This window comes from Clinocottus analis, unplaced genomic scaffold, assembly GCF_023055335.1.
Source record: "Clinocottus analis isolate CAN_PGR_092001 unplaced genomic scaffold, fCliAna1.0.p SCAF_20, whole genome shotgun sequence".
Lineage (NCBI taxonomy): Eukaryota > Metazoa > Chordata > Actinopteri > Perciformes > Cottidae > Clinocottus > Clinocottus analis.
The window spans coordinates 14,456,206-14,474,114 of record NW_027175932.1 but is presented as its reverse complement, the minus strand read 5'-3'; the positions used below and the strand labels follow the sequence as shown (position 1 = coordinate 14,474,114).

At 40.6% G+C, this 17,909-nt stretch overlaps 1 protein-coding gene across 1 annotated transcript in view; it reads left to right on the top strand.

Annotated features, from left to right (window-relative positions):
* Positions 1 to 17,216, top strand: part of efcab6 (EF-hand calcium binding domain 6) — a 51,070-nt gene extending 33,854 nt beyond the window's left edge. The window contains exons 15-28 of the mRNA XM_068586206.1: positions 3,584 to 3,698; positions 4,500 to 4,621; positions 6,363 to 6,592; positions 6,680 to 6,743; positions 6,829 to 6,947; positions 7,042 to 7,212; positions 9,856 to 9,994; positions 10,072 to 10,266; positions 10,981 to 11,199; positions 12,259 to 12,468; positions 14,277 to 14,460; positions 14,561 to 14,748; positions 15,886 to 16,035; positions 16,442 to 17,216. Coding sequence (XP_068442307.1) covers positions 3,584 to 3,698; positions 4,500 to 4,621; positions 6,363 to 6,592; positions 6,680 to 6,743; positions 6,829 to 6,947; positions 7,042 to 7,212; positions 9,856 to 9,994; positions 10,072 to 10,266; positions 10,981 to 11,199; positions 12,259 to 12,468; positions 14,277 to 14,460; positions 14,561 to 14,748; positions 15,886 to 16,035; positions 16,442 to 16,564 — 2,229 coding nt within the window. The 3' untranslated portion in view covers positions 16,565 to 17,216. The remainder of the gene's footprint in view (positions 1 to 3,583; positions 3,699 to 4,499; positions 4,622 to 6,362; positions 6,593 to 6,679; positions 6,744 to 6,828; positions 6,948 to 7,041; positions 7,213 to 9,855; positions 9,995 to 10,071; positions 10,267 to 10,980; positions 11,200 to 12,258; positions 12,469 to 14,276; positions 14,461 to 14,560; positions 14,749 to 15,885; positions 16,036 to 16,441) is intronic.
* Positions 17,217 to 17,909: the final 693 nt, after the last annotated feature.

The following is a 17,909-nucleotide window of genomic DNA, read 5'->3' as shown; positions in this document are numbered from 1 at the left end:
TTTATTAAACTGTTTCTTCTTCTATTTCTTCCATCTGTATTTTGGACCTTAACTACTCCTTCATATTTTCAACTACAGAAAAAAGTTCAATTATTCAAATATTCGGCTACTTAAGGACACGATGGCTATGACTTTTCATATTTCTGACTTTTCAAATTTACAAAATAAGCTTTTTATATTTTTTTTTATATCTTAAAATCATCTTCAACTTCAAACGTTTACAGGTTCTTCAAATGTTTAGGTAGAGACACCATTTAACATTTTAAATGTTGACAAAACCTTCAGCTATTAATCTACGCTTTTACATTTTTCATATTTTCTCAAATTTTAAAATTATTCAGCTTTTTATCAAAATAAAAATGAATGGTTTCCAATGAAGAACATCTTCAAATCCGCTTTCAACTCTTCAACTTCAAAAGGGAAAGGCTCTGTCATGCCTTCAACTAGAGACACCATTCCACCTTTAAAATGTTGACAAAACGTTTAGCTATTACTGTATTACTCAGCTTTTTTTTATATCTTTTATAGTGTTTTAACTGTCTGCGTTTTCGTTTTATGTTTTTTCCGCACATTTTCTGCCTTTCTCATTAGTGTGAATTACGCAGCTCGGAGCGGGTATTGTCATACTCAGAGCGAGGGCCCCTGGCGATACAGATATTCTAAACTTGCTCTGTACTCTACACCGTATAGTCTTTGGGCATAATTTATAGCTCAAAACGTGGGAAAACTTGTCTTCTGCCGTAAACTGCCGTCGATAGGAATACAACACATTCAGACGTGTTGAAATCCGACTAAATGTGAGAGCAAGTCCGTCCCCAGCAGCAGAATTTTGGTCTGTGCATCTGCAGGCTGCAGGCACATAAATGGGCGCACACGCGAATGGGTGTGCAAGTGCACACGCGTGAACGATCGCGCACACGAACGGCCGTGCACGCGCGTTATCGGCAGCACACGTGAACGCCCACTAACGTGAAACGGCCGAGCGTGTAAACGCTCGCGAACGGGTACGCCCGCGCCTTAATGGCCGCGCGCGTGACCGGCTGTGCGCACGCGTGAACGGCCGCGTTAACATGTTACTATGGTCACGTGCACGTTCGTGGGTGTGTGTGCGCATGTGTGCGCAGGTCACTTTGGTTACAGACGTCAGGATTAACAGCGTTACTGACGTTCACATTCTGAAGTTTAACAGATGGTTTTGTAGACACGCTACAACCCAATAATATCAGGTGTCTCACCAACTGTGCCTGTGGATCAATGGTTTGCAAGTCTCTCTTAAAAGCAAAGGACAAAGGATCAGTGGTTCAAATCCCACCTGTTGCTGACTTTAATTTTAAAAAAAACAACTTTTTTTTTTCTTCTGTTGGACTGAACACCGAGGAAGGCCGCGTCATATGTTTGACACCCCTGATTTAGATGATGCAGTTTTCCTTTCAACTTTTCCAATTATACATTTAAACGACAAGTATTTTCAACAGTTCAATTAAATGATTTTGAACTGTAACATTTTTCAGCAGGTATTTTGCCTTTTCTATATTTTCAGTAATTATTTGCTATTTATTTATATATTCATCTATTCCGCTATTTTCAGCTATATTAATATATTCAGCTATGTTCACATATATTCAGCTATTCTTTCATTTTCAAATATATTTAGCTATATTTAGCTAATTTAAGCTATATTCCACTATGTTCAGCTATATTCAGCTATTTCTTTCAAATATTTCAGCTATAAGCTTCAGCTTTTTGCATTCCAACGCATTTTCCGCAGGAAATGCTCTTTCTAGTTCTTGTTATAGTCGAACCACTACTCCTCCCGCAGCGTTGCCAGCACGTGTCGAAAAGACATCAAAACGTGCGGCTTGCACGGGAATCGTGAGCTATGACTTTTCTAAGCGATTCGCCTGGCCGTTTTCCCGGAAAATGCGAAAAACGGCGAAAAAATTGTCCCACGGGTGTGTGTATGGCACGAAATGTTCGTGGCTAGAGTGGAGCACCAACTGACAGAGTGAGAGTGAGCGACAGAAACTGGTAAAAAAATAAAACGTATTTTGTCTTTACTCCCACAATGTTCACTCTTCATACACCATTGTTGGATAGAAACGTTGGAAATCTTGCCTTCTGTCGCAAACTGCGGTCGATAGGAATCCAACAGACTCAGACGTGTTAAAATCCGACTAATTATAAGAGCAAGTCCACCTCGCTCTGCCATCCGCCACCATGTTAAATCTCCCTCCAAAGCCACGTCTCCCCTGAAGCTCGTACCTGATTTGTAAATCGCCCGTACAGACACAAGTTTTATCGTATAGACTCGCCAGTCACAGTATCTGTTAATCAAGTCTTCCTAACGCTCTATATGCGATATCGAAGCAATAGGAACTTTTAAAGTATCTTTTTTGAGGGATTTTTGGATAGGTGTTCCCCAGCATTACCTCCATTGAAATCTGTGTAACTAAAGACCTTTGAAGTCATCACTATGGCAACCTTTGATCTAGCAACCCACAGGTGTTCTCTTTAGGGCAGTTTAACAGACACAAAGACACTTACACACGCACACACAACACAAATGACTTCTGTCTCTCTCTATGTTTGTCTCACACACACAGACACACAAACAGACACACGTACACACACACACACAAACAGACACACACACACACAGACACACACAAAGACACACACACACACACACACACACAGAAGTTTATGTGTGTTTTATATTGTGTAGTTGTCAACACTGTGATCATTAATAAGGTCGTATGATATTTCGTATACGTTTGCGTGTGTTCAGTACGTTCAGTAGTTTATTTCCTTAAGTCCACAGGCTGATATGAAGCACACAGGTGCTTCATATCAGCCAATCAGTTTAACAAACAAACCAACTCAAGTGTTTTGGAAGAGAGACGGGCGTCATAAACAAAAGCTATATATTGCGACGTCTTACGGCAGTAGTAGCCACACTTTCAAAATTTCTTGCGAAATTTTCTAGTGATTTTCTCCTAATTTTCAACAAACCCCAGAGTGCAAAACCACCAATGTATTAATCCATATATCATTAGAATATGACTTCCCTCCTGTCCATTGCTGTTATTTTTACCCCTTTCGTTCCTTCTGAAGACATCCATCTCAAACAATTTTTTTAGCTTCTGTGAGAAGATGATTTTACATGTCTGTTATGAAAACATTGTACTAAATTGTAGATGACACTGTAACAAATTGCAAATATATATATATATATATATATATATATATATATATATATATATATATATATATATATATATATATATATTATTCATGAACTATGCAGCATCTTATACTAATTGAAAGCTCCATCTAAATGTTAAGTAAATTAAAGTACATTGAGTTGATAGACCTCTTTCACTCTTCACATATGCAAAGGACACACAGATACACATCCAGAAATTCCTTGCTTTATAAATACATTTCTGCATTTTAATTCTTCCATAGATCATCAATGAAAGATACAGCTACAATTTCCTTGTGTACTCTGTTGTAATGAGTCTGGTTCTGATTCCTAAAAGTCAATGCAAACTGGTCCTGCTTTTCTCTCTTTGTCCCTCAGATACTAGAGGACAGCTGGGTCATCTTGGACGACAAGAATTTCCATGAGTTCACAGAGCAGCTGGGCTTCAGGGACGGACGGATCGAGCGCTCGGCATTCCTGGTGAAGTATGAGGGTGAGACAGAAGAACGGCAGCCAGAACATCTTGACCAGCGGCATCAGAAATCCCATCAGTTCTGCATGGCAGGGTTTTCAATGCTTAAATAGAGATTTTCAAAATCCCTTCCTGCTCCTCACTCGGCTCCCGTCCCCATCCACTCCATCTTGCCTCGCATCCCGACTCCTACCCCACCCACGGTGATCAAACATAAGCCCCCTGCTTCCTGTGAAATTATGTCTTTCTTAGCACATGAGCCGTTGGAGAAATCATCCCGGATTATAAATAGAGTAACAGTGAGCCTCCTCGTCTCTCATTAGCAGAGCGGAGAAGCACACAGACTCAGAATCACACTCATTTCTGCTTGTTTGGGCTAATTATATGCTTTGGAAGCAGAAAACAGAGCAGCAGGGCATCGCTCTAATTTGTAGTCACTAAACAACCCCCCTCCCCCTCTCCCCCCAACCCTCAAAAATACAGTATAACGAACAACAACAAAAAAGAGAAGAATCATCAAACAAAGCTAGGATGTAAAGTTAGTCATGTTTGCAAGTTTCTTGGATTTAGAATACAAGTGTGCTTCTAATTAAATGTAAATTAGGTCAGGCAGTGTAAATGTCCAGTATGCTTGAAGACATGAAGGGCATTCTGCAGAGTGCTGAAAAAAACACAAATTAATTCACAAAATGGAGCAAAAATTCCAATTTGTTGGGTATAATTCTCTCACAAAGACGGTAAATTGAGTTATGTGCCTGATTAAAAGGTCAAAAATCCAAAGTTGTGTGATTTAACGTCTGCTTCCCCCGATGGTTTCTGTAGAGGCCACAGCCAGAGGCAGGAGGCAGCAGTCCGAGGGTTGTGGTGAGAAGGACGAGGTCGCCCCCCTGCTCGCTGAGCAGTGCCTGGCAGGCATGAAGACCAGGATCAAGATCATCCATGGGGTGAGGAAGGTGTTCATAGGAAATGCTAATCAGCAACGTATTCACCTGCAATTTCAATTAAAAAAGAAGGATGTGAATAGCCTACACTTAAAAAAAAAGTTATATTCCCTAAGATTTTAATAACATCAAAAGCCATTTTGGCACTATTTATGCCTGGCATTTTCTTTTGAATTTCATGTTTTTATATGAGACACGACAGGAAATGAAGGAGTTTGATGCTGACAATTAAGAATAAAAGTATTAAACAGATACCAATATGAGTGTACTTGGAGATTTGACCATGGAGCTGTGTGGAAAGGCAACAACTCCAAACACGAACTTCTTACACAAAGTGAATCGAATATTTACAGAATCTCAAAGCAAAATGATAAATCGTCTCAAAATTAATTGGGACTTGTAGACTTCCTCTTCTGCCTCCTTCAAAAACATTCGGCCTACGAGAAAGGCAGAGAATGACGAAGCAGAGAGAAGCTAAACAACAACAATAATGATGTACATGAAGCCTTTGTGAGTTTTTAACAAAGAGACGTCTTCGAGACCCGCCTTCCTGTGTGCTCTTTGTATATGTGTCCACTGCAGCAACGTGCAGTATCTGAGAGCAATGACAACTCCATCACAGGTAACAGCACTGGTATGTAAAGATAGCAGAGGGGATGGCGTGCAGATTTGCTCGGAGCATTCTTATTCGGTTTAAACCTGGAACCTGTATTGTTAAAGGGCCCGTTGTCGTTACCAGCAGTAAACACATGTGTCGCCAAATAAATGGAGCAGCCAAACAAGCTAAATTTCTTGAACGTTTTACCTTTTCCCGATGTTTTGCTCTTCTTGTGTCATTTCAAGCTGCAGCGATAGACGTGCAGAATAAGAGCTCCGGAACTTAGGTGCGCAGTATAAAGAGCTACAAAGTTGTTGAAGGAAAGGTGGATGGATGAGTCAAACAAACAAGACTAGAACTCAGTAGCCTGCTGTTCATGTCCCATGTGAATCCAAAAGTCACCTTATCCTTTTTTGCGTTGACTGCTAAACTAATGTATTATGTTTTATTTATGCAAGAAATTTTATTTACTTAACCCAAACCATGATATTTTGTATTAGTTTGGATTGAATTCACAATATTAACAACGTGCCTAAAATTGCGTTCAATGCGTTCTCCGCCACAAAATGGCGTTAAATGACATTAACTCGCTGGCTGTATTGATCCCGTGCCACCAGATATTTGGAAAACATGAGATGTAGATTGACATTGGCAGGAGTCGTCAAAGGTGCCATTTTGTTCATCCCCTGATAGTGCACATGCATATCGTGACGAATGGTTTCATGCTTTTCCGCTGATCTAGAGGTGGTGCTTACATACAGAGATGAGCAAGAACAGGGTTTCAGCAAGTAAAGTTATTAGGCCCGGTGGCCAAGTGTCTTTTTTGAGGGGGGGAAAGGGTCTGGTGAACTTCAAGGCTGAAGTTGTCGCTAACTTCGGAGCTAACCACTTTCACTTTATTCAGCAGGTGGAAAGCAAGACATAAGAACTTGACTTGTGTCTTGAAGCATTTCTAGCCCAAACGGAACTGCTATGTTTAAAGTTATACGCCTCTTTCTCGCTCGCTTTACTTTCTTGGAATGTGAAAACTCTAAGCAGGGAATTCCTTTTTCGCATGTGAATGCAAACGATCCCAACAGTACACATAATACATATTCTTCAATCAATAAATGTCTCTCATCTGATAACCTGAACCTTCCCCATCAGGACAACCTCACAGCGTTCCGACTGATGGACAGGAAACGTAAAGGCGTGGTCAACTGCCATGATTTTGAGGCACTGTTCAGCACCCTGGGATTTTTCTGCATAGAGGCAGAGTACCGGCGGCTGCTGGATGTTATCGGCCTGCATCCCGGGGGCAACCTCAACTACGCAGAATTTGTCGACGTTGTTAAAAATAATGGCAAACGTAAACAAGGGCCACAAACCGCAACCATGTGAGTGTTATGGTCATTATTATTGACGCTCTGTCATTTTCAGGAAAGTTGACTCGAGTGTGCTTTTGTTTTTCTGTCTCTCTTTAGACAAGACCAGCTCCATGAACTCCTGGCCTGTGAAGCCCGCTACAAATGGCCAGATATGTCAAAAGTCAGCAAAACTCACAGGAAGCACATATCAAATGATGAATTGCATGATGCAAAGAATCTGTACCTATTCCTCTTTTTCACTTCAGGTGCTGTGCCAGTTTGATGCAGACGGCCAGAGTTGCATCCATAAAAAAAGCTTGAGGGGACTCCTCTTCACCTATGCTCTTCCCATGAGAGCCGACGAATTTGATCAGCTTTGGTCGAGGTAAGAGATACCCAGTAGAGGATTCACTATCATAACATTATGCAGTGAAGTGCTCCTGTTTGTCCAGCCACAATTTTCAACTCCATTTTGACAGGTATGACCCGGATGGGCGGGGCCATGTGGCAGCTTGTGACTTCATGGAAAAGCTGGGCTTTTTCCATGAAGAGAAACTCGGAGCTCGAAGCCAAAAGCTGAACCAAGCTGTAGTCCAGCAGAATGCAGACAGACCGGTGAACTCTAATTCAGCATCACTGGAGTGTATTAAGTATGCAAAGAGTACTACGAGAAATTTTAGATAATCCATCCATCCATTCTCTTTCATTTATGCAGGTCAGAAGAGCAAGTTATTGTTCAAAGAATAACCCTTCCAATACCAAATCCTTAAAGTGATACTGCAAAGTACCTCACATGATAACCATCAGCTGTGTGTCAGCTGGCTAGTACTTCAGATCAAGCAAGCCAAGTTATCAACCACCAGCAAAAAAAGTGAAAAATGACTTACTTATTTCAGAAACAATATTTCACAGGGCTTTGCTTGGTGTCTTTACCCGTGTCTCCTCCTGCAGCTGCCGGCCAGCAGAAGTGATGTGAGGCACGTTCAAATACCACAGAAGAAGTTATGGCATTTTCAGTGTCAGCTGATCGGACACATGGCTTAAAAAATTTGCACTAAATTAATTATTAAAAATTCTTAACTTCACTTAATCAAAGCCAAACTGCAGAGATACTGTTAACACATAATATTAAAACAAGCATTCGGACACATAGTTTAAATAAGAAAATACATCCTAGAAGATTAAAATTATATATGTATATGTATATCTATATATATATATATATATATCTATAGATATATATATATATCTATAGATATATATCTATGTAAATATACATATATATATAGATATATATAGATATATATCTATATAAATATACATATATATATATAGATATATATCTATATAAATATACATACATATATATATAAATACATATATAAATATACATACATACATACATACATATATATATATATATATAAATACATATATAAATATACATACACATATATATATATATATATATATATATATATATAAATACATATATAAATATACATACATACACATATATATATATATATATATATATATATATATATATATATATATATATATATACATATATATATAGCACGTCTGTCTGTACCAGTAACATGTGTCCCACGATACTAGTCCCACAAGGATTTTCTGTATATTAAACCTTTTAAAGTAATTCAAAATCACTATTTAGTATGGGATAGAAACCATTCACAGTTTTCGCCACAAAATGGCTGGGGCTAAAGAGGTTTTACGACCCGAATTCTCAATCGTGAACTTGAAGTTTTTTATGTACCATTATGGCATGAAACCCAATGTGTTGTTTAAGGACTAGTCTGGATCATGTCAGATAGCAAAACTCCAACCACTTTACTGCACTTTGATGCTGAACAAAATTTCAAGCTCATAAGCTTGCTATTTAGCTGTTAAGGTAGGTAGCATGCGCATCCTTGAGATGTAATTGATAGCAGGTATTGAGCTTGTTAGTTTGAGAAGGCATGGATCCTGAAAGGTGAGAGGGTAGTAAAAGTTATTACACACTGGCTCAGGGACTTTGTCAAGTAAGGACTTCCCACAAGGAATTCACTTGAAATATACAGTTTATTTAACAAAGTTTAACACTGAACAAATAATGGAGTGGGCCGATCAGCAGTGAAAGCACTGCGTGGATGTGTCATGTGTGCTATAGAGGTGTTGAAGGTGCAAAAGCAGAAGCAAGTAATGCTGGGTGTCAGCCGTAGGAAGGGAGAGACAGAATGAACCGCTTTTCTACTCTGAAAGGCTCGGTTGAGCCTCATCAGCTGACCCCCCACCATCAGAATTGACCTCTGATCAGTCAGGACAGCCTTCAAGACAGTGGTAGGGGCTTCACAATGTTTACGTCAAAAGTAAAATAGTATAGACAATTATTGTTTTGTTTTTTTAAAAGCATGCAAATGTCCTTTTTAAAATAAAAACTGACTTTTGGAAAAAATAAGAAATAAAAGCTTTAATTAAGTTAAGTTTAAGTTTTAAAGCTTTGTGAAAACAAAGTTTCAAATTCTATGAGTGGAAAAATATTTGTCTTCAGATGTCTCACAAATGCTCCACTTGACTTGTGAAGAGTTTCCAAATGTTTATTTAATTTGTGTGGACTGGCAGCTGCCACAGGCCCAATTGTAGTCTGAAGGAGATTCTGGTGAACCCGCGAATCATTTAGTCTGATGTTGCAGGGTATCGGACCTTAAAAATAACAATGGAAATAGACAATCTTCTCACAGACGGTCTCATTTACGTTTGAAGATAATTTAGAGGTATTAGTGTTATTATAGCATGAGTATTTAATTGAGGTTTAATTTAAAAAGTCAAAAGTAAAAACAAAGTTCTTTGTGGTAACTTAAAGCATGTTAGCATTGTAAACTTAGCTAATTATTGAGGCTGATCATTCGGGCATTAGTTTTGCATGTGTCCATGACAAATGAAGATTTTGACTTCAAAAGTCAGGGATCACAATTTATCACAGGACATTATATTAGGACTATCAATGTATGTACCAAAAGGCATTGCTACCTATTCAAGAGCTGAAAATATCACTCAAAAAATTAAATAAATGCCACCCTCGCTGGAGAAAAGGTCCCAGTGTCTCTGCAGGATTTATCCACTGGGATGTGTCGTTATCCGTTCAAAATACCTGCGTGGCCAAAACCTGCAGCTGGTAGTTTAAATCATTCAGTGTAAACCCAACTCTCTCGTTAGGCTCAAAGTGTCCATTGATGATAACTGGATAAGAGGCTAGCTTACCTGTATTTCCTGTCTGCGTTTGACCATAGAGCAGAGAAGACGTGTGAGCGCCCCCCTGCTTCTCCTGACGCCGTGCGCCAGATCGAGTCCTTGGACAGCCTCAGTCCAGATGTGGCTCTGGCCCGGCTGCGAGAACTAGTTGCTGCCTCAGCATCTAATTTGTATAAGGTGAAGTTTGAACATACTTCATTTTTCTCTTTTCAATTCCTCCGCTGATCACTCTCCTGTGGCTGTCCGTTCTCCAGGCGTTCGTGGCCTTTGACCAGAGCGGGACGGGGACGGTCAAAGCTCTGGATTTCCGTCAGGTGCTGGAGAACTTTTGTGCCCACCTGTCGGACAAACAGTACAGATACATGCTGACCAAACTGCAGCTGGACCGGGAGAACGCCACTGTTAACTGGAAGGACTTCCTCAACAAGTTTCAATCACAGAGCCCACTGGTAAGAGACACTGTTTTCAAAAATGCTTAAACGGAGAGTTTAACATTGTTTTGGAAATAGGCTTTTATACTTTATTTCCAAAGATGCGAACATGGTGAACATGGACACCATTACGCCTGCTTAGCATGATCGCATTGTCATTGAGACCATATTAGCATGTTGACGCAGAACTGATGTGCCCAAGTTATAGTCTCGAAAAGCTACAATTATGGTTATAGACTCTGGTGTTTACACCAAACACAAAGCAATTTTTGACCGCATGATGATTTGTGTTTATTGCTGTCGCACAAAATATGCTGCAGAGGATCGTTTGGTACCATGCTATGCTAACATTGTCACTGCTTCATCAATACTCTAAATAACATCATCTAAATTAGGCATGAATACGGCAGTAACATTATTTTGGTCTCTGGGCAAATATAAGAGCTCTGGGTGGACAATGAGGGCTCCAATGACTTTCTCTCCATGTCTGATTCAACAACAGTGACCAAAGAAGAATGTCAACGCTGATAGGCTGGAGCGACACAGCCAATTACGGCAATTTTTGCCTATTCGCATGACTAGCGCTGTGTAATACACGTCGCCTGGCACGTTTGTGTGGAAATTTGCTTCTCATTTAGTGTGAACACACCATTAACCTTGTTATGCTAAGCTAGGCTAACCTTATCTCAGAAAGCTAGCAAAATAAACAAATTGTATTATTATTTATCTTAGACGACAGAGAGGTGTCTGAGTAAGACCAGATCCCCTATCCCTACGAAGACCTCCGAGGTCACAGAGCATCTGCAGCAGATCCAGGAAACCGTCTCAGGTCACTTGTATGAAATCACCAGAGACCTGATGGATCTGGACCCCTCTAACAGCACCACCATCTCCAAAGAGAAGTTCAGACAACTGTGTGGTCGCCACTGTCTGAAACTCACAAATGATCAGGTAAAGTCAGATGAATATGTATACTTCTAGTATATACCTGCTGTACTTATATTCAAGTACATTTAAATTCAAAGAGAGATTCAAGAGAACACACACATTTCTAACAACTCTCCTGTGCTTTCAAGCTGAAACACACGCTGGCATCAGTCCATGGTTACAAATGAGAAGAGGAGTCTGAGTTTCAGTGCATTTGCCAGTTCCATTCTTTCAGTCCGATATGTTTTCTTTAATTATTCTAATCAAAATATAATTTATCTTTTCTGATAATTATTGACGGTGTGAGAAAGCTAGTCATCTGTAAAGCCAATTTACTGTGCTGTGTTTAACTCTCTTTGGGGTTCCAGTCCCCTCCAGTGCAGATGATTATTCTCTCCACCGTAGACCTGTTGGGAGATCATGCGTTGGATATGTACGTGCGTCTGTCTGTCTGTCCATGACATCTCACATAATTCATGATCCATCAACCTAATATTTTGTTTGTGCTCATTTACCACTGAAAGCTTTTTTCTTTGCAATTGGGGCTCCACACATTTACACTTTGCAACAAAGGATCTCGTCTGCGTTGACCAATTACCGTTTTTTTCTGGTCACGAATAGAAACATTTAGATTTATTTTATTATTATTTATTACTGTTACTTTTACCCAGCCGTCCTATTACAATTGAGGGTGGGTGGGACAAATACCACAAGAATAACCGACACATCAAAGTTAAGTTTTTTTTACTTAACTTTGATGTGTTGGTTATTTAATAAAAAAGGCTAAAAACAAGGCTTTTTTATCGACTGTTGCAGCCCACATACAGTCTTTGTCGCAATAGTGACAAGTTTGGTCTCGTTTTGAACCGGCGCATCTGCAGAGATTAATTCTATTCCCATCATGTTAAGATCCTCTAAAGTTAGGCACGATATGAGATAATTACATCACGGTTTTCGTTATCTTCTACCTTCAACTGTATGGGAGGGACAATTGAGTCTTCAATTGTTTGGGAGGGGAGAGAGGATCTGCTTCCAACTGAGTGCACGTTTCAAGTTCTGTACATGTCTCCTTCCGCTTCTCAGTTCGAGTGTGTGTGGAGTCAGATGCCTGTGAATGAGCAGAGGAAGCTTCGGTACGGAGAGTTCCTGAAGCGCTTTGGTGCACTGGGCCGGAGGGTAGCAGGGCATCACACCGACAGCGACCCGTCGGCTTCCTCTGAGTCCAAAGCAACAGTCTCAGCAACAAAACGGAGTTGCACAGAAACCGCAAGTGGCACTCTCCAACGCGCTCAGGTACAGCACCTGACGAGATGGGCCGTTATCCTCCATCAAACCTACTGTGTGTGTGTGTGTGTGTCTATATATATATATATATATATATATATATATATATATATATATATATATATATATATATATATATATATATATATATATATATATATATATATACACATACACACATATATACACACATATATATATGTATATATATATACATAATTTAAAACGCATAACTTGTCAGTTATGAATGTCAATCCAAGAATTTTATTTACATTTTTTTTTTATTGAATGCTGCAGAATGCTCCAGGCGTGCTGCCTGTGATGCATGAAGAAACCAGCTGCCCAAAAAAAGCACAGTATGGTGCTATGAGGAGTCTTGAAGCTACAGATTCACTGTATATATGCACCGACAGACATTTTGAGCACAGAAATAGATGTATATCCAGGAGACTGACCTCTGCCACCCCTTTGTATGTATTCAAATGTCTCGCTCTGTGCATTTACAGACCCTCGGACACTTAATCACAGGATCTCGTTCGCTCATGCTGTGCTCTCTTCACTTTACAGGGGGCCATAATTTTAGTCGACTTAAAAAAAGCACACAGAGAAGAGAGACGCATGAGTTGGATAATGAGAGTGAGAATGAGAGGGGTTGTTATTGTGCACTTATGTGGATAACAGCAAACTCAGAATTTAATGTATTGAGCGGAGAATATATTTTTGCTTGCTCGAATAGATTATTCTTTACAATTTTCATACAAAATATAGTAAATGTTTTCTCTGTGTTCAGAATGTCTCACTGCGTGCTCAGACTCGAATACGATGCAGGAGCAAAAATGTATTTAAAAAATCAATGGAGCCTGAGTCACAGCAATCACACAGACAGCCTCTGTTCATGCTGCCTGTGTCTGTAGAGTCAGTACATCAGCTGTTTGGGGAGAATAAACAAGTTTATTCAAGACGCTGCAGCTGTCAAATAATGCAGATAAATGATCTTTGTCCGAAGGAAGTCGAGACCTGTTTATTGTCGTCATTATACTTTTTCACCCTTTTTTTTAGCACTTTTTTAAGTTATAATTTTGGAGATATTCGATGGAATGGCTGCCTCGTTGTTGTTGTAATCATTATTATTTCAAATAGAATGATTATCATTACTATGGATATTATTATTATCAATACTATGAATACAAGTATTGATAATAATTGTATTATTATTGTACAAAGTAAAAGGATATCTACACACACTGCAGATTTTGTTTGGTTATAGAAACATCTGTTCACATCCCAACATTAAGTGACTTACAACGTTATTTTTAATTACAGCCCAGAACCAAGACTCAAAGTATGTTCACTGTTTCATTGTTGTCTTTTTGTCGCCTTCTGCCTTCTGCGGCCTTTTGCCGCCGTGTGTGAATAGTTTTCTCTCAATATAAAGGACCAGTTCCAGCTGAGCGGGGCGCTGCTTTACATGCAGAAGCCTGTTCAGTCTTACCGGACATCAAGCTGCTGTTTAAAATTCTGTAGGCACAGCATTACGTTACATATGTAAATGATGTACCGTCTACATTTCAAACCAGAGTTTTCATCTTTGTAGGTGATTCCAACTCTTGTCTTGAATCAAGTATGTTTTTTGAATCACTATAAAGTGAGAAGATTGTTTCCAAATGATGACAATGTTTTATTCAAACATGTTGCAAGTGGAAGTACTTTATGAATCGCATGATGTTAGAATCAGCTGCTTGGTGCAAAACTTAAGACGGCACTTTTCTTCAATGCAGCCTTTCTCCTGAAACCCTCCAACTGTCATTCCTCCCTAGTCTGCCCCCCAGGGCACCTCCAGGCGTGCTGCCTCAGCGGGGAGGCCAGGAACAGGAAGCCTGCAGGGCGGCGCAGAGAGGAGGCTGCGTGCGGCCGTGCAGCGCTGCTGGAAGGAGATCCAGAAGAACTGCACCGAGGAAGATCCTCAGCAAGACGGGCACATCAGCACCGTCTCCTTCTTGGGTGAGTAGCCCCCCCCCACACACATGCACACAAACACACACGTTACTGAGCTATCTCTTCTTCCTGTTTACATGTGCTAATAACTGACTGTGCCTCACAGAAATCCTCCACTCTCTCAGCATCCGAATGACTCAAGAGCAGTTGGAGCATCTGGCTGTGAAGTTTGACATCATCAATAAGGGCCGTGTGTTATATCACAACTTCCTTGGTCACTTCCTGCTAAATCTGAAACCAGCGGAGACCGAGACGCTGTATGGGAGCCGTAAACTTCCTCTTCCTATTGCACTGGTAAAAAAAGTGTTATTCTGCTGTTTTTACAGTATGTCTTTCTCTGTGACACAAATAATGGTGCATTGTACCAAATTAATTTAATATTATGATATGATAAGATTATAAACCACTCATCCTTTGGCCCTATCTCACCTTTGATTTCTAGGAAACAGGATTCAACTCCTCTGTATGAAAATACATTATGGATGACTTTTACAATTGCCTTTATTAATGACTAAAAGTACCAAACTAAATATGAACACTCAATGTGACACAGATTAATTGTCATTCATTTGCTTTTCCTCCATTTTGTGTACACTACTGAGAAATCAAATGACTTTTGTTTGGATGTAAGCTTTGGAAAATCTGCTTTCCCCTCATGCATCCAGTCATCACAGTTGGAGTTAATGTGAAATTGGGACACTGGGTTTGTGCTTTCAGCTTCACATATCCACGCTGAGCGGCACATTAGCACATTTCAAATTAACTTTTTAGTCCCTCTCCTTTTCTGCGTTTAACGTCTGATCTATTGTAGTTTTATTGGCTGCGAGTATACGCTAGGTTACAGTGAAGTGGGTGGGTGGCTCTGGAATGCGGAGGGGGTGGTGGTGATGGGCGACGGCGGGGTTGCCAGATTGTGTAAACTCAGCGGGGACCTCCCACCCCCAGGCTCTCGACTATCGCCTCCCAAGACAAGCAAACTGGGCAAGTTTTGGTGCATCGCGGGGCCTTTTTTCTTGGCATGGGGAGGAGTATATGAAGCTTTGAACAATGACACACGGGTGGGCACGATCTAAAAGGACTCCCGCTGAGCGACTAAGCCGGGCCCCGGAGCTACAGTGGAGCGCGTGGGTGAGGGCCTAATCTGGCAACCCATGAGCTGCAACCTTTCCAAACCAACTATGGAATCACAGACCTGCATTGTCTCGACCAGAAACCGACCATCTGTGTAAAATCGAGACCCCCTGCATCTTATCTGATTCGATGGTGTGTCTACGCGCGAGATCACAGACACAAAAACACTTTGTTTTCAGCTCGTGAAGAAGCGAAGCGATACCGATCATGTGGGTGCTCTCACCTTTATGTGTTGTTTTCTTTCCCGTTTGTTCCTTTCCTTCTGTCCGGGGGTCTGACGGTGATCCCGTGTGGTTTCAGACGGGCCCGGGGTTTCTGAGCAAGGACTGCGTGGCGGTCATGCTGAGGATCCGCGAGGCGGTCCACTTCTCCTGGACCGCTGTCCGCCGCCACTTCCTGACATATGACCCGGCCCGGACCGGAAGTGTCCCCGCACAAGACTTCAGGAAGGTAGGGGTTCCTGCCAGACGTTCTTTCTGAATTATTGATGCAGCTCCGCTTGCGTCCCTCATCAAAATGTCTGAAGGAGAGTGACTGAAAATCCATGGAGCTCAAACTTGCAAGCTTGCAAAGACATGCACACACACACACCTGTTCACTTGACAACCAATCAGTAATTTTAATTGTTTAATTAAGCTGAAGGTTGCAGCAAGACCACACCGACGTTTCGGCCCAGGAGAACAGCAGCTGACATTCCTGTTTTATTGTCCCTGCCATTCACAAGCTGTACAATCCACTGCTAATCGATAGAAACAATTAGCAAGCTGGTTAGCAATGACATCTCCTAAACCCCTCAACCTAACACACACACACACACACACACACACACATAACTTTGGCCGTTGTCTGTTGGCAGGTGCTGCGGCACTTCAGCGTCAAACTGTCGGAGGAGGAGTTCTTCCACCTCAGCTCTTACCTCGATGCCAACACCACAGGGAGGATCTGCTACAACAACTTCCTGTGGGCCTTTCTTCACTGACCTCCACTCAGGACGGGCCACAGTGGTAGTGTTTGGTTGCCTTTGTGGTTATTATATTTAACAGCAAACAAGTTGTATGGTAGTATGTGCAATGTAGAACATAAGCTAAGAAAGCGAGCACCTCAAATTGGCTTCCCCTGAAAACCTCTACAACATTTAGAGCTGGGTTTTAAAATATATTTAAAATTTATATATATATTTTTAATTTGATCTAAATTTGATTGCTCTACAGCTTGATCTTTTAATGTATGCCTTTCATTGAGCGACTAGCGTAGCACAGCTGAGTGAAAACATGGCGGGATCTGTTCCACTGACCATCTTGAAAATGGAAAAACTAAGCACCGCCCACTTTCTAGAGACAACTTTCTCATTTTACAGCTGAATAGTACACTAGAACATGTTTCAGAGAACATTTGGGGAGAGAAATAGGCGATGCAGTAACAAGATTTTTATTTTTATTTAATCGATTGACAGCTGCTCCTCGGTTCTGATTAGCTTTTTTTTATTCGGGTGCGGTGCAATCTTTCTAATGCCATTAGGAGCTCTAAGAAGAGCTTTTTATTTTTACAGATTATCTGTCTCGGATAATAATGTCATTTGTTTTTTTTTGCAAATATGATAATTATCATTTTTATTAAAGTTACTAACTGCAGCTTTGTGCATATTCTTTAATAATACATGTGTGTGCACAATGATCTTAAATTCCTAAACTAACAGGGAAGCGTTGGGGCGTCTTGGTGGGTTTTTCTGGCCTTCACAACAAAAATTCAAATTTGATCTTCCACTAATTTGACAAATTGATCCATCAAGGGACTTGACGACGAAAAATTCGGAGACAAAAAAAAACTAAAGATGAACAAGAAGGGACTGATGAACGATTTAAGTGTGTTCTCTCCTCTCTCCCGCACTCCTCTTTGACACTGATTTGTGTTCAAAAGCCAATCAAATAAAGTGCTTTTTTCATTCTGTTTTTAACAATGCATACGGCGGGAAGGACCGGGCACATCTTTTGTTCACATGGGAAGTGTGAAGTGAGATGGATGACAAGGAGACGGAGGGGACGTCTGTCATTCATTTAAAGAAAGGCGCTGCCGCAGCAGAAAGATGCTACAGCGGCTCTCAGAGAAGGAGAGGAAACATGGAGAGAGCTGGGAGTCATTATCTGAGGGGAGCTGAGAGACGCACGAGCAGATGGAAACGGAAAAAAGGGATGATCAGAGCTGAGAGAAAGAGCTTAGCATCGATGGTTAGAAAGGCAGAGGGAGAGAAAAAACGAGAGAGGGATGGAGCTAGAGGAAGACAGGAATATATGAAAGCTAGTTGTATTAATGGCAAAGTAAAAAAA